This window comes from Elaeis guineensis, chromosome 2 (assembly GCF_000442705.2).
Source record: "Elaeis guineensis isolate ETL-2024a chromosome 2, EG11, whole genome shotgun sequence".
NCBI lineage: Eukaryota > Viridiplantae > Streptophyta > Magnoliopsida > Arecales > Arecaceae > Elaeis > Elaeis guineensis.
The window spans coordinates 227307-245201 of record NC_025994.2 but is presented as its reverse complement, the minus strand read 5'-3'; the positions used below and the strand labels follow the sequence as shown (position 1 = coordinate 245201).

Genomic DNA, 17895 nt, shown 5'->3' with positions numbered 1-17895 from the left:
CCCTCTTTAAAGCAAGAAATAACATTATAAGCTAGGTTCATGAGATATGCTTTTTCAAAACATAGGCCACACATGTGGATATATATGTTGGCTCCTTTCATCAAGCCTTCTAAGTAGGTATTATAAAGAAATTGAGCCTTCCAAGTCTGCTATTAACTAAATCAATCCACCTAACTTGGGATTAGACCTGTTCATAGGTGGGGCGGCTTGCCTAGTCTACTTAAGCTTCGAGCCGTTTGAGCAGGCTTGGGTCTGTTTATTAAACAATCCAGACTTGGGCTTGGGGATTTAAGCCAAGCCCGAAATATTTTTAACCCTAGGTTTTTATGATCAAATCCTAGGTTTTGTTGATATGTAGACTTAATGAGAGAAGATTTAGAATCTTAGGGTACCTTATTGTATTGAAATTGCTGTTGGAAATATTTAGTTATTCATATTAGCATTTTTAGTATTTTTAGAATTAAGAAAAAATGGCTAGGAAGCTTGAGGCCTGGTGCAAAGGCTGAAGCTCAAGCAAGAGCCTTATTCCAGGGAACCAAGCATGGCCTAACATCTTTGTCTCTATCTTAATTTTTCGATGCTCCATTTCATGGTGGTCCTCTTATAATTATTTTAGCTTTTATTCATTCTCAAAATGCTTGCTACTCTATTGTAGAAATTCATCCGTTTATGCCCATCTATGTGAAGGTATTCTTTTGTGTGTTGTGAAACAAAAAGCAACTAACTACTCTTTGTTCTCTTAGTTATCAATATTGCATTATCTCTATGATCCAGTTAGTGTTGTAATGCTTGGTACCAAGGTTTTGAAAACTGGTTCTGGACACTGTTCCGGTCGACTAGCGGCACAAATTGGTACGGCTTTGTACTGGATTGGACTGGCACGAATCGACAAAGGGAGGAAGGGACGAACTGGGGAGGAGGAAAAGAGAGAAAGGGAGGAAAAGAGAAGAGAGAGAGGAGGGGAGGGAAGCAGGTTGAGGCGGCGGAGACGTCGCCGGTGGCCCTCGGAGGGCCGCGGTGGCCACTGTGGCTCTGTGTCGTCTGCGGGAGAAAAGAGAGGGGGGGGAGGAAAGAAAAGGATTGAGGGGGTCCGGCGGAGAGGCTGCTGGAGGGCCTCCGATTGGCTGTTGTGGTCACCGGGCGGCGTAAACGCTACCTGCGGCTCCATGGCCGTGAAACGGGGGGCAATTGTCCCTGTTTCATGGGCTTTTGTTAAAAAGCTTAACAATAATGAAGCCAGCAATGAGTTTGTCGGCTTCACTGTTTCTGAGTTTTTTTAAAAAAAATATTGAAATAGCAAACCCACTATCGGCTTCATCATTCATCATCGTTTTTAAAAAATACGACACAAGGAACAGGGATGATAGCCCTTGTTCTGCGGCCGTGGCTTCGCCCGTGCATTTTTCGCTGCCCGATGGCCACGACAACCACCCAGCTGCGTCGGAGATACTTCTCTGCCGCCGTCCCTGTTGTCCGATAACATCTCTCCCCTCTCTCTCTTGGTGCTAAAGCCCCTATCAGACGACATTGAGCGTGGACGTTTCTGTGGCCCTCCGATGGCCTTGGCAGGCTAGCACCACCCTCCGACGACGTCGTTTGGCATTTCTCTCCCCTCTCTTTTTTCTTTTTCCCTCTCTCTCCCTTGGCATTGGCGTATGCCGCTTTTCAAGATGAAACCGTCCCGATTTTCCACCGATCTGGGTCGGCACGCCCTGAACTACCTTGTTCGGAACGGTTCTGAAAACCATGCTTGGTACCATGCTTTAGTTTGACTTGTGATCCTGCATGCTTCAAACTTTTTAGTTAAATATTCACCCAGATCTTATTGTATAAGTTTAGTTATATTCTGCAAATAATATACACTATAGGCCTTGTTGTTTCTTACTATAAAGAAGTGCTTGAGCTTATTTGGCCTCAGCAATTTGTTTCTTTGAGATTCTTTTGCTGCATTAAAGCTGGTATATATTATTGTTCTTGTTTTGTTACTCAAATTAATCTTCCAACAGGACAACTTGTCCTTCCCCCTTATTTGTCCAGATGGAATGCAGATGAAGAAATACTACTTTTAGAGGTACTTGCAGTCCCATTAGCTGTATAGTTATGCAGAGCCCTTGGCATTTCAAGTGTAACTTTGAAACTAGTCTACATTTATTTGAATTATCTTTAGGGAATTGAAATGTATGGACTGGGGAACTGGGCGGAAGTTGCTGAGCATGTTGGTACAAAGAGTAAGGTGCAGTGTATAGACCATTATACAACAGCATACATGAACTCGCCTTGCTATCCTCTTCCGGTACTAACATTTTTTTCATTCTTGTTTATACTCCATTTACATTATCAGAAAGCACGCACCTTCTGAATTTCCTTTTCCATGCATATTTCATAGGATATGTCTCGTGTTAATGGTAAGAACAGAAAGGAACTTCTTGCTATGGCTAAAATGCAAGGCGAGGGCAAGAAAGGTTGGTAACTATTTTTCGAATATATCAATCCCTTTTATGTTCACTAATTATGGAATACATTTTCTGACATAATTCCTATATTATTTATATGACACTTAATGGGATGCTCTCATACACACACACACACACATACACATATATGTATGTATATATATAGATATATGTATACATATATATGTATACATGTATGTATGTATGTGTGTGTCAAAGTTATGGTTTGCTGTACCGGTTGGTACCAGTGCATATCGACTGTACCGTACTAGTACTGGACCAGATTGGGGGTGTACCAAGTGTTGGTATGCTGATTCAGCCCTTGTAGCAGGCATGCCAACATGGTAACCATCAGTACAGGGTTCGGGTAATGAGAAGACTAACGTCAAACTGTACTTTTTAAATGCTATAAAGCCAATTGTCGTTTCGGTTTCTATAGTACTTTAAGAGTTAAATGAATAGGCTATGAAATGTGCTTTTCCTTTTAATAAGTTCGTGGATTTCTGGTAAGTTTTAACAATGACTTAAAAGTATTAAGAAAAAAAAGTTTAAGGGCTTTGAGATGTCAAAGTGCTAAGGTTGCATTGAGACCTGAATGTACATGTTAAACTCATCATCGTAGGTCATCAGTAAGTTTGCTTGTATGCACTTGTGACAACAAGTGAAAATAATATATAACTATAAAAGTAATCCAGTGATTTTAATTCAATTTCACTTACACATCAATTGCCTTTATCGGCAAAAAAACTGAATGCGACAGCATCTACAAATTTCTCCATTTTGTTGGGACCATTGCTTCAAAATTGGACCATTTAAAACTTTAAACAATGGAGGTTTTATGCTTGTAGGTTGTAGAGGCATGTTAAAGTATTTAGTGCTGATTGATCATATGATATGGCTCACCTTATGGTTAACTGTTAATTATGGAAACATCAACTGTTTTTTTTTTTTTTTTAAATTTTTATTTTAAAGAAATGGAACCCTGAGGATTACAAGGGCCTTAAATCTCCTAGCTATTAATTATAGTCCTTAATTAAGCTTGTCTCCTCTCATCGAGTAGCATTCATATATCAAGAATTATAGTTTTTTAAGACAAGAATATATATTATCAGTATTCCATGTTTTTATCGATCTTTCTGCTTTTTGTATTTTCTAGGAAATACAGTGTGGTAACACGGTACCATAACTAGCAGTCAAATATGTTGTTTTGTAGAGCAATAACTTGATTGAGAATTTCATGTTCTAGTGGGCTATGTATGTTGGCTGATGTGCTTAAAAACTTAATGATGGAAATAGCAAACATTGTCAAACTTCCTAGGCAAAGCTAGGTGGCGGACACCCTTGATGGCCAAGGCTAGCACCTAGGAACCTAGGTGGTTGCTTGGGAAGGAAACCACTTGAAGTCTTATTTATGAATGCCTTTAATGATATAGAAATTAGTATGTAAAAAATATTGTATATGTGCTCTTTTTCCACAATGTATCATCTACATAAAATCTTTTTTCACACTTAAAATGTCCAATGATCAAAATCTACAAGGAAAGCACTTACAGAATTACTGCCATTGCAATAACCAACAAGCTATAGGGCCAAGCGAAGTATCCACACCCATCATGGATTAGAAGAAGGAAGAAGAGAATGGTAGAGAAGCAGCAGCTAACAAATTGCAGGGCAATAGTGAATACAGAAGAAGAAACAAAAACATGAAAAGCAGGGGAAGCATGGGCAAATGAAGAAGCAATAGTAAAAGCAAAGGAGGAAGGAAAATCGAAGGAAAAGGAAAAGAGGAAGATGATGAAGATTGGTCTAAGGCAGAAACATGAAAAGTGGAGAAATCTTGGACAAATGAAGAAGCAATGGTAGAAGAAAAGGGGGAAGGAAAATCGAAGTAAGAAGGGAATGAAGAAGAAGAAGATGCTGAAGGTTGATCTAAAGAAGGAAGAACTGACAAGGATGAAAACAGCAAAAAGATATGTACATTCGTGACACTAGTGCTAGGTGATTGCCATCATTGCTGCTGCCCATCACCTTCGGGTGATCCAATAATAGCCATTGACCAGCCTACCAGCAGTTGCTGGGTTGGTGGTTGTGTCCATTGCCCTCCTACCTATATGTGGTTCAATTAGTGAAAGAAAAAGGAAAGAAACCCTTTGTTTAGTAAAGCTTTAGATAGGCTTGTCATTTCAGCCTGGCTCAATTTGGCCTAGGCGCTTAGCTGACTATCTTTGATACTTCTTCCATAAACATGTTTTTAACATTATTTTTTCTTGTTATATATACATGCTGTCTATGAACCCTCAATTGTAGTTCTTCATGCATATGGGTGCATTTTCTTCTACCAACTTCATGTCAGCCATAATATAACCGAGCTTGCTACTTGTGAATTGTTTTTGGAGAAGTGGTACTTACACCCTTGAACAGAATACCCTCTTTTTTTTTTTTTATACTGGGTTGTTTCTCTAAGTAGGTTTTCTACAATAGCCATGACAGCAGACCAGTCTTGAAGAAACATAGTGTGTGGGGTCAGTTTGGGATTCTTCTTCAGTGTCATGGAGGCATTAAGTCAGGATTCCTTCAAAAGCTTACTCTTCCATTGGAGACTTGCAATATACTGTTAAAGCATTCAACCTTGAAAATTTTGCTGAAGTCTCACCAATTGTTTGGTGCCATTTATGCTGGCAGGAGTTTCAGTGCTTGGGGATGTTACACCAAAAGAAGAGTCTCCATTCTCACCTTCAAGGGTCAAGTGTGTTGTCTGCCGTTACTTACTTTTTTCTTCTTTTGCAAGTATATCTTTTCCCTAGTGTTTTTCTTTTGTTCATGCATGATAGGATTGAAGATGTAAGTGGAGAAGTTGCAGCTGGCAGATCACCAAGTTTAGCTTCTGGTAATATTGATATTTATCTTTGTGTATAAATTTACTTGTTATCTTTTTGCATCATTAATTTAATGTTGGAGCTATTCATATAATGACATTTGATGTGTTTTGTATCTGATATCAAGGAAATATTACCTAATCTAAAATTGGTGTTGTTGTCTGTAACAATATAGATGATTGACTGCAGGTGCAAGTAAGAAGGCTTCAAACATGGGACAACTCAAGGATGGCTCTGATGGAACTAAACTGGAAGGTTGGACATCAACTCAAGATACCACAATAACATATTACTTTACATTCAATTTTTTCATTATCACTTCCATATAGAAGTACAGGTTGTTCAGAGCCCACAATTTCTTTTATCATCAGAAAGATTTTTATTCTTCAAGTAACTGCCTGATCTTCAATAAGAGTTGAGACTATGATGACTTGCTTAATCATGAAAATTAATAATGCAGATACCAATGGATCCACTATCCTTGCTTTCTTGTACACCAAGCAACCACAATATTGCAGATTCTATTTGATTTTAGAGACTCCATTCTTGCTTGACTGTCCACCATCTGCTTGAATGGTTCCAGCCCATAAGTTATCAACTCTCACATTTAATATTATGGTTAATTTAGTTATTGCTGCTAACATTCCTAGGTTTTTAAAGCTGAAACTTTAAGCACTAAATGATGTTGCATGACACTGCTTGCACTCCATATATACAATGTTATGCTTATGTTGGTTCAACAACTCTTAAGTGGCTAATCAAAGAACATATTGTTAGTGAATTTTTACATTCTCTCTCATATTTCCTGACATGTCACAAAGAACACATCTTTTAAAGTTACTACCATGAAACAACCTATCATAGTCTAATTGTCTGTACATTCATATAATCTGATGCTTCATATAAAGAATGCCCCTATGTTAGGTCTTTGGATTTTATAAGAGTGAAATTCTTTGGGACATTGTGGCATCCATGCTATGTGTAAGGTATTACTTCTAGAATTGCAAATACTTACTACAAAATCTCTGGAGTAAAATAGGAAGAACTTTGATTATTTTTTGGCATCTTCATATGTAATTACATTATCTTAATCCCTAATGTGTAATCTTCATCTCTGAATTTTTAAACTTCTATTACCTAGTCTTGCCATCTTTGTATTTTGTCCTAGGAGAGGATTTCTGTCATCTACTGTCGACAGTCCTATCTTTCATTTTCTTACCGTGCTTGACATTTGATAGAGAGAGCAAAAAGGGTTTAGATACTGATACTGATATCGATTCTAGTCCTGAGGCATGCTGCTTTCGTATTGAGACAGTTTTGAATCCATCTTGAAAAACCATTACAAAATTGAACAAAAAATAAAAAATAATAAAAACAAAAATAAATTAAGAAAGAGGTTTCTTGGGGCTTAAAAGTTGAGATTTTCCGTAAGACTTGGGTTTTGAATCAAATTCTCTCACATTAGAAATCACCATCAATTGGAGACCATTATACTTTGCCTAGAAACCCTAGTTAGCTACACAGGAACTGCTCGGTGAATGAGGTTTTGTAAAGCCAATCACAAATAATGTGGACAAGCATTGATGGTTATGGATATTGTTCTTCTTGTTTAGGAAAGATGGGCATGATAGCGTTCAGTCTGCATATCCTCAACTTCCATGACTTTTTGGTTCCTCCAAATTTTATGAAGACTTGGACAAAAGGCTAGCAAAACTAGTGTCTAGAGGGCTGAAGAGAACATGTACAGTCCCTATCTCCTTGTCCTCCCACTCCCTCCATCAATCCAAGGTCCATTTTGGCCCATTCCCAAATCCTCTGATAGAGACCATTCCAGTAAGCTAATAGTCTACACTCAAATGAGCCTGCAACCGGAACCATGTTTCTTTTTCAAAAAATTCCTATCCCACTTGCAATATTTTATTTTAGAGAAACCTTCTGAAATGACTTGAATTGTTGCTCAGTCATCCACACCATATGCTTGTATTTCTTCTGCTGAATTCCCAACTCACTCAGCAAAGGCATCCTCTGCCCTGCTTCCTCCTTTTTGCATGAAATGCTTCTGGACCCAGAAGTGTCTTTTTCCTGTTATTAGTATTTTCCGCTAAAATGACAGACTATAAAAACCATGAAACTTTTGCCCTTTCCCTTTCTGATTTAAGTTTTAACTACATACAATCATCATAGTCCATTGTTACCATCTTGATTAGATAATAGAGGAAGATAACTGCAACCAGAATGTTGGGCCTTATTCTTCTTCATCAATCACTATTATTTATAGATGCATCGGTAAGAGAGTTTTGATGTGTTAAAAGTTGAAAATGCATTATAATAAACTATAATAGATGTCACTGCATTCATTGCATATGAAAATTTACCCTTTTTGTTTGTTTCTACTACAATTTATTTATTTATCATTTTTTTTGGTTTTTTACAATCATCTCACTAATATGCTAATCATTTCTATAAAACTTGCAAATTTATATCTTTTAAATATAGAATGCCAGAAGATATAGGTTTAAAATGTGCTGTTTCCAGTACAAGATATAGGTTCAAAGCATGATTTTTTTGATATTCAATCTGCAACTTTGTCTTTTTTTTCATTTTCTTGTTCTCGGTCTTTCCTTGATCGTTGTCTTCAACATCTATGAAAATTTGTTTTGAGTTCACAATGTCCTGAGGCTGTTACTTTCTGGTGATCACATAACCTTATTTTAAAGGACAGATATCTGAAAATGTTTTGAGACATTAATATGCTGCCTGTTGGAGTAGCAATTTATTGAAATGCTATCACTTAGATAATTGGTGAATATTAAGCAATATTTTGTTTATTATTTAATCCGCTCTGTATTCTGCATCTATAATTTTGAAGTTATATATTAATAATTTTTCACTGGCAGATCCTCATGTGGATAGAAGTGTTGGTGTAAAAAAACCTAAATACACTGGAGATGAAGGCCCATCTATGACTGTGTTAAGTGGCTTTAATCCCAAGAGGCAGGAATTTGATCCTGAGTATGACAATGATGCTGAGCAGGCTCTGGCTGAAATGGAGTTCAAGGAAACTGACACTGAAACTGATCGTGAACTGAAGCTGCGTGTATTGCATATTTATTTGTCAAGGTGTGTTCCCAGTGATTGCATTTATCACATACGTGCAACTCATATTAATTTTAGGAGGTAAAGCTTTTATCATAGCACAGCAGTGTATTTGTGTGGGACCTGTGGGTACAACAGTAGAATGTTCCTAGATTGTGGTTATAGAGCAATGATCAGTTGACCATTTGGTCCTGACACTGCATAGCAAACTGGTGAAGCAAGATTCTGTAAATGCTGTCCTTTTGGCACTTCAGTTGCTGCACTAACTGGTGATACACTATACTAGTTGTCATACTAGTTCTAGACAAGGTTGCAGGTTTCGGCATGCTGGTCCAGCTGGCTGGCATGTACCTTGCTATGTAAGTACAGGCAACCAGCACAATTACAGCATCACGTTTATTAACTCCACACACACACACACACACACACACATATATATATAACAATGATATTCTAAGTATTTTAATTAAATCTGATTTTGCTCCGCATGAAATGTGATCTGTATATCTGATGTACAGCTTAGCACCCATATTTAGTCAATTGCGCACTATGATCTTCTTATGCTTACAATAAAACGTTCCTGGAGGCTGTGATATTAAACAAAAAATTGTAAGCTAGAGCATCAGAAAGGCCATGTGCTTTTGCTGTTGTACAAGAACAACCTGTGAAGTTCTGTGAACAATGATAAATTTATAGAACTCACCAAACCAAGAGATCTTTCCGATTTATTTTAATAGAAAATCTCCATTAAGTTACATGCTTTGTATCATATGTATGCTGTAAAAAATTTTTATAATATTTTATATTATCTAGAAGTAATGTGTGGAAATATTTACATTCTTGTGTGGAAAAACTGATGGCGCTACTAATCTGATATCTCTGCTCTTAAGACCATTTATGATATCTGATGGCTGTGGTTGCATAAGATGCATACTAGTTGTAGCAGTGTGTTTTCTCACTGTGATTACATTTCAGCACTGGGAATGTGTAGTTCTGTTAAGAACTGCTTTAGTTCACATCAACATTATGTATGCTATTTCAAGATATCAGCAGAGTTTGTTATGTTTGTGAAAACATTTTTTTTTTTTTTGGTATATTTTAATAATGTTTGACTAAGGTAAAAGCATCATTCTTGATGATTGTGGAATGTAAAAACTTTAAAGTGAATTTTTTCATTACTTATATATTTGAAGTTTCTTGATAGGCTTGATGAGAGGAAAAGAAGAAAAGAGTTCATATTAGAAAGGAATTTACTTTATCCCAACCCATTGGAGAAGGAACTCTCGAGTGAAGACAGAGAAATATATAACCGTTACAAGGTTTTCATGCGTTTTCTCTCTCCAGAAGATCATGAGGCCCTAGTTAAGAGTGTCATTGAAGAGCGTAAAATTCGGAGAAGAATTCAAGAGCTTCAGGTGCGATGTTATTCTGTAGATAAATTCTTATATATGGCTGCTTATTTGCAACCTGTTACTTGGTTGTTTCTCTTTCAGTTCTTAAATGTCCAAAATTTTTCATGACTTGTAGCCTATTAGGAGGAGGAGATCCCGATTTTTATGTTCTCTCCTGATTTGACAACTATTATTCATTGACAATAATGTGTTGCTCATTGATATATATTTCCATGCTCTTGGCTTACTAAAAGTTTTCACCTAATATTGATGAATTGAAGAATTACTAGTAGCCAAGTGCATGCCCATCACTTTATGACGGTAACTTATAGAAAGATCACCTAAGTAAGTTTGAAAAAAATTATGTTATGTATTCAAGTTGATCCTTACAGAATAAGAGGTACTGTTCACAATTATTTTATAACTATAAAAGGGCGTTTTTTGAATTTTGATTAAATAAATTATTTTCTTAAAAATTATAATAGTACAATAAGTATATAAAATTGAACTGTGTTATTAATTTTCAAGTTCTGTGGGAGTTGGTTTTCCAAAAATGAAACCTTGTGCACAGACATAGTTGGACAGGAGCTTTAATAGAGACTTATAAGATTCTCTTGCTTGAGCAGTATCTGGGAGATATTTTATTTAGGAGGTGTAGGTTACTTATACTTTAATGGTATTAGATAAAAGGAGAGGGAATCTCTCCTTAAATAAAGTGAACTCATGCAAGTGCCAGTGAATGATTACTGTGCGGCCATGCATGGGAAACTTGTGTTGTCAATTTAATACTCCATTCTCAGGTCATCATATTAATAGTACTTTCTTTGTGCTATTTTCGATGATGGAAATTGAATATGGCAATACTGAGACAGAGAGATCAGTAGGAATGGATTCATGATGGCGTCATATTTAATGTTATTAAATAAATAATATGTTGACAGATGACCCCAAGGGCACTTCCATTACTTTTGTATTTTTTGCCTGTTTATTGTGTAATGCCAGCTGGTTAAACTTTTTGAATTTCAAATTTTTTTCTGAAATTGCTGATATTGAATCTTCCTTGATCTCTCCATCTTAATAAAAAGTCCACAATGAAGGTAGGATTGTCAAAAAATGGAATTCAAGCTACTTTAGTTTAGCTTGAAACTTTTGGCTCAGTATGAGCCTGCTAACTAGGTAATGAGCCAAGGTGGAGCATTGCCTAGCTCTTTGGTGTCTGCTTCAATTAAGTTGGAAATTTAAGTAACTAATGAGTTGACGTACACTATATATCTGGTTGTTATATACCTAGATTCTGAGTGTTTGTGTTGGTGGGCTTGCTGATCATCCACTGGAAATATTGTCATGCTGTGTCATCTGGCATGCTGCATTCCGCTGAACAAAAAGGATTTAAAAATACCATTTTAATGAAAAAAATCGAGGAATAGTGAATAGGCATCATTTGAACTCATGTTGAGTGTTAGTATTGGCCCAGATGGTACACATGCCATCTAGGTTGGCCGACACCCAAAACATGTTATATATAAATGAAAAATCTGATTTATATTTATTGATAAATACTAACGTGATGTAGATAAAAACATTTGTACTTCAGCTATAAAATTGTAGATTGAGATTCTAACTTTGGAAATTAGCTCAAGTGATACATACATAAGGACATATGTATGTTTGTTGATACATGTATCTGGACATATGTATATTTTTTGATACATGTATCTGCACACGCCCATGCGCAGGCATATATGCATGTATACATAAACGTATGCAAACATTTACATAAATGCATGCATATATGTAATATATGTATGTAATATATGCATACATGAGCTTTTGGGCACCTGGATTCTTCAGTTACAGCTCCCGCCAAGTCCCTTGAGCAAGCTCTTTGTGAATATCATAAGATTTTTGAAATTAAATTGCTGCCTAGAACTTAGCTCAGTTATAAAAGGAGTCGAGCTTGAGTTAGTTCTAGCTTGCTCAAGCCTGGCTTGTTTACACCCATAAATGAGAGTGGTTACAAGTTTTGGAGAATGAATGATAATATCCAAAAGGATTATGTGTTGTAAAAGGAATAGAAAATCTAATCCTGTCAATATAGTGTAGGCTTTCAAACAAATGTTGTCACATCATTAAAACAATTGTTATTCTTATAGATGCCCTATAGGTATTTGCTAAGTGGACTTGTAGATAAATAGAGAGAGTCCAACCCGAGTTTGGGCGCAAGGGCAAATATGGAAATAGAGAGATTAAGAGATTATTTAATGATTCACATAACTAGGAAATGATGTGCCCCTTAAAAAAGCTATAAACCATGCCCATCTATAAACTAAGAGGGAAAAATAGGAATTTTGCCCCTCAAAGCAGCCTAACCCTTTGCCCTCGTATTTATCTTAGCATACGCTATACTTGAGAAGTAGCTTCTCTCACTCTTAATAAATTTGCAATTTGGACAAAACTCTTAATTAATGCTCTTTATACTTGGCTAGAATTCTCAGGATATGCGAGACCGAAGATCTAGGAAATAGATTGATATATTTGGCCAGAGTAATAAGGTAAGGGGGAGAGAGAGTATCTCCTATAGATTTGTGTGATTACTAGTGAGATTTGGGAAATAAGCATGAGATGGTTTTTTAAGAAAAGAAGCAATGATGTGTAGAGAGATTAAGGAATTTAGAGATATCAGGCAGTGTTTTAAAAGGAGGTTGTGGCATGTTGGTGGTCAAGGGATTGCATAGTGCATGTTCGTTACATGAGCCACACAGAGTGCACAAGTTTTGCATTTTTGAATATTTGAAATCAAAGTGCGCCATTCTGAAGTGTACCGTATCATATTGGGCATATTGTACCATATCGATATTGAATTGAATCTTGGTATAGAGACTTAGGGAGCATACAGAGTCTTAGTATGCCAAACCGACTCATGTATTGGGTTTACCGACATTGTATTATTAGCATAATACCAGTACGACATTGGATATCTAGATTGTGAACCTTATTTTAAATAAATAAAAAAATAAAATATTGATAACAACAATATATTTTATAAATATAAGTCATGTTAATCATAATAATATCAAACAATGATCTAAGAGGGTTACCATATCCATTGTGGACTTATTTGGCCACTTTGGATCGCTCTAGACGATGTTTGGGGGTATGATCCCCCACATATGGGACTTGATCATGAAGCATAATTGCTAGAGGCCATAACTTTATCATGCGGTGTCCGTTTTCAGTGTTCATGCCAAAATGAAGCTCTTATGGTGTGCTATGTGGGTATGACTACCCCTAATGGGTTTGTCACTTCATAATTACACAGGGTGTTTGATGATGTTTAGGGTTTGAAAGTTGAAACCAACCGATCGAAGTAAAACTTCTCGTTTTCACTAATAATTTGATTGGGCATGTCTGCCATTTCGGGAGGACAATAAGAGAAAAGGCAAAAATGTGTGCTAGTCAGGTACCTGCTGGATTAGTTTCACTCTTATGTAAGGAAAAATTTCCTTACTATTTTAGGAAGATTTTCCCATCTTTTAACTAGAAGTGGAATCTGACCTGAAAGTCAGTGCTCACTAGTATAAATGGTGGCTTTGTTTGTCAGCTTATGAATAAATAATGAAAGCAATTGGAGCTTGATATCTTACTTTTGATATTCCTTATCTTTTCTATTATGTTCTGTGAGAGGTCTGAGTTGAGCAGATTGAAGGAATTGCTTCTTTCTATGGTCAGATCAAACAGTTATTTCCTGTTAGTGCTTAATGCAACAACTATAACATAGTTAACGAGTTGATATTATTGATAGTTACGTACCTTCCTAGATTGAAGAATATCTAACCCAACCATCTTTTTGCACATTCCCCATTCTCATGGGTCTGCATCAGAGTGGGCCACATATGTGGTCACACAATACTAAAAGAGCTATCTATGTGATTGAACAACGGTAAGTTGGCCATGAATACAGTAGGATAACGGTAATCTTGTCATGTAGTGGCCATATATAGGGAATGTTGTGTGCTTAAGGGACTGTACATGCATATGCAGCTACATACATGGCCTCATGCACTGCATTTAAGCACATTGATATCAGGATAGATGGAAAAAAAACTATAATTCATAACTATGGTTATGTCTTATGCTTGGGTACTTAATGAGGGTGAGCCTTGTCATAATGGTAAGTTTCCTCCCTTGTGACTAGAATGTCATGAGTTGGAAACAAGGAATCAGCCTCTCCACAACTGGGGGTAAGGCTGCGTATTTCTGAGTTATGACCCTCTATGTAAGACAAAAAGGAGATGAAAGAGAGAGGTAAAGGGTAGATTGGATCCCAGGCAAGCATGCATTGAGCTAGAGTGATCACATTAGAGCACCAATGGGAGAAAAGTAATGATGCTCTATTTACATGCAAAAGTCTGATTTGAAATAATTGGTTCTCTCGTAAAGTTTGTAAGACAAACTAACAACTATTTGGTAGAAAATCTGATAAACAAAATCTTTTAGAAACACTCAAAACTCTTATTTTGTAATAATGTAGTATAATATGTTTAGCCACTTGCAGACTAGATTGACCATTATTCACTTGTTTATATTTGATCAACATAGTTAGAAGTATTGGCTATATGCATACCGTGTCATGTACGTATAACAGGATGCACACAGTCTATTCTAAGTGTATGTATTATCTTATTATTCTCATTAGGTGGTTAATTAGTTATATCAGAGCATCATTGAAATCTGACACTGGATTTGGCAAAGTGCCAGCTGTTATGCAAACAGTTGGCCTAACCATAGGACCATGATTAATCTCTTCATAGAGTACTGCCGGATTGTCCATTGAAGGATTGCGACAAATCAACTATACTACTATGACATTATTTATTAGGGTTGGAGGACCCCAGCCAATCTTTCTTTGCCCAGAAGGCCAACAATGCTGCAAGCTACCACTACTAGTGTTGTCTTGACTCTATCAAGCATTTTTGAAGAGGCCTTTTTGTCCTTACTGTGTAAGACTTGTTATCTCAGCGAAGGACTGTCTGATGTTCTCAGCCAACTACTCTGACTGGTTCCAACTTGACCTGGATCAGCTATAACTAAGATCTTCTGTGATGTTAGAGAACCTCTTGTTTGGTAACTGGTGCACCCTATTCTAATTTTTGTTTTCATGTTGTAGTTTGGCTGAGCTTTTCAAGTGAATGTTTTCTAGTCAGTCGTACACTTGATGATCTCTTGTGCGGTTAGCTGAATTTTGTTATGACAGTCTTGAATATCTAGGTGCCATCACTCTTGCTTAAATGCTCTTGACTATCTTCTGTTTTTGCAATGATTGAAGGCTTAACTGAGAAAGTTTCGCCTTCATGCTGCCAAAGTGCACCATACGCAATCTGGATTTTGAATCTTCACAACATTGAGTCACTGAAGTATAGCTCTTAGCAAGTGGTTGCACAAAGGATGTTTGAGTTAATACATAGATGGTTTGATCTAATCCATGTTTTAAAGATAACCATACCAGCTGATTATAGGCCCTCTTATGTTAAATTGTGCAAAATAACCTTGAATAATAATGACCGGAAGATAATGTAAGGAACTAATTGATCATGTACATTCAAAGCACTTGCACCTTAGCAGTATAGCACCAAAGTAAGACTGCAACTATCACTCCCTTTAACACCCTAAAACTCTAGGATTAAACAATCAACACTTTGCTTAACAAGTTTTAACTGGTTATAAAGCACAAAGTAGACCAGGAAATATGGAAGCAATTGAGTATTGTAGCAAAAAAAAAAAAGAAGAAGAAGAAATGATGATGATGACTGCAAAGGAACTGGCTAGGGCATTCTGTCTTAAAAAATAGTTCAATGAGAATTGGAGTTCAGAACCGTGAATGATAGGTTACTAGTCCGGAAACAAGGCAAAACCTTGATTATTAGCAAGCTGAATATGTAAAGATGTAAAATTGGGTAGAAGACATATCCCGAATATCATCTTATCAGAGTCAACATGGGTTCTTAGAAGATGAAGGCATGACTTAATAGCGGTCCATAGGGTATTCTTAGAGAGAGAAAGTGGGTGAAGAGAGAAAGTAGAGAAAGTAAAGAAAGAATCTTTGTATTTCTCAAAAGAGCAGTCTATGATCAAAATCATCAGAGATCATGTCAGGATGCTCAATAAGGGTTAATGGTGATCAAATCTATAAATATATGGTAGGGGTTGGATTAGGATCTAGAATCCACACGGATATCAAAGTGAGTCCAGACCTTTCTGAAAAGATCGTCTTAGGTTCATACGGGTTTCGGAAATTAGATAGAGAGAGAAAGAGAGAGGAGAGAAATTTTAGAAGAGAATCTTCTCTTTTTCTCTCTTTTCTTTTCGTTTTTCTTTTCTTCTTTTCTTCTTTTCCTTCTTTTCTTGGCCGAACAGGGGAGACATGGGTGGTTTGTTGCAGCTGGTGGTCGGAAGATCGGGGATGGGTAGCGGCAATAGGCGGAGGTCCAGCGGCGGCGGCTGACAGTGGTGGGGCAAGAGACAGCCGGCGGCTAGGATCGTCCGACGAGAAATCAAAAAAGGGGAGTGGAAAAACAGGGCACCTAGGGTTTTTCTTCATTTTTGGTCGTTGGCCGTTCGTCGGCGGTCATGATCTCACCGTGGAGGATCGTGGGGAGGCTAAGGGTCATGATCCAGGAGTGTGGCACCGCGGGCGGTGGCGCTGATGGCCGGAAAAAGGAATAAAGGTCTCAGCCAAACAAAGGAAAAGCAAGGTCTTGTTTTATGGTGGATTTTCGACGAATCCGACGGTCCCTGGCCGTGCATGATGGCGTGGGAAGAAGGGAAAGAAGGAGAGGAAGAAGGGAGGGGCTTATCTCGAGCTCCAGTGATCTCTCCGGCTCCAATCTCTGGTGGGCATGGGTCTAAGAAAATTAGTAAAATGGAGAAGAAAGAGGGAAGAAGAAGAGAAGAGGGCCGGTGCTTGTCATGGGATCCTTTGGAGGGGGAGGTGGAGTTTTATAGGGTGGAGAGGAGGTCGAATCCTTCCCGGATTCGACTTCCTCTCCGATGGGATCGGTGGAAGAAGACTTCCAGTGGGAGTCTTCATCATTTTCTTATTTTTTGTTTCTTTCTTTTTGTTGTTTTGTTTCTCTTTTTTCCTTGGTATGCCCTAAGATCCGTGCAAGGGGTGAATTTAGGGTTGGGTATTACATTTTATCCTCAAAAAAAATTGTCCTCGAAACTTAACATTCTTAAGTTTTCGAATATTGAAAGTACATAATCCCCATGCTGTCCTTGAGCTTCCAAATTATCTACATCTTAAAGTACTTGATCCACAAGTCCTCAACATAAATAATTATATGATATTTCGAAACTAGATTATTTCTATCTGCAAGATAATGAATTTCTTTGATCTCTTAATCTTAGCTTAAAATACCATAATTCCTTACCGATGAAATTGTTTACTCTTGACTAATTTCATCTAAAAATCATAATCGACCCTATCTATTCTTAATAAAATAGAAAAAATCTGTAGCATGAGATGCTCACCATAATCTACAACCTTCTTTATCCTTTTAACTTCTTATATGATGTAACAATTAAATTTTATTGCAGAAAATCTTCAAATCCATTCAAACAAATGGAATAATAATGTCAAAGTGAAGAAAAAGATATTTATACCTAAACATTCTACATCCGAGCTCAACCAAAGAATATCAATCCACTAACCTTAAACTTAAAATGCTCAAAATTCTTCTGACTATTACTATAACAAAAGAATCAATCACCAAAGATAGTACTGCAGCATCTAGATGAGCCCAAGGATCAACAATTTTATCCTTTCATTATTATTAAAATCCTTTCTTTCTTAGAAACTAATATTTTCCATCATAATATCTTTTGAATCAAAGAATTAATATTTCCAATCAGCTCAAACCACTACACTTCCGCGGCATGCTTTGATCTAAATTTATAAAACTTTATAGGTTTCGCAAATAAATTATGATAAGAAATACCACTTTACATTAGAATCTAAGAAAGATCCAATCTTTTATTCATTATTTTTTTTGAAAAAAAAATAGAACTTAGAGGAAGAGT

The 17895-nt window shown here is 36.8% G+C and overlaps 1 protein-coding gene across 1 annotated transcript in view; it reads left to right on the top strand.

Moving 5' to 3' along the window:
* Positions 1 to 17895, top strand: part of LOC105034220 (transcriptional adapter ADA2) — a 41381-nt gene that overhangs the window by 18250 nt on the left and 5236 nt on the right. The window contains 9 exon segments of the mRNA XM_010909276.4: positions 2007 to 2028; positions 2031 to 2071; positions 2168 to 2293; positions 2387 to 2462; positions 5136 to 5199; positions 5285 to 5340; positions 5519 to 5584; positions 8227 to 8449; positions 9630 to 9840. Of these exon segments, the coding sequence (XP_010907578.2) occupies positions 2007 to 2028; positions 2031 to 2071; positions 2168 to 2293; positions 2387 to 2462; positions 5136 to 5199; positions 5285 to 5340; positions 5519 to 5584; positions 8227 to 8449; positions 9630 to 9840 (885 nt within the window).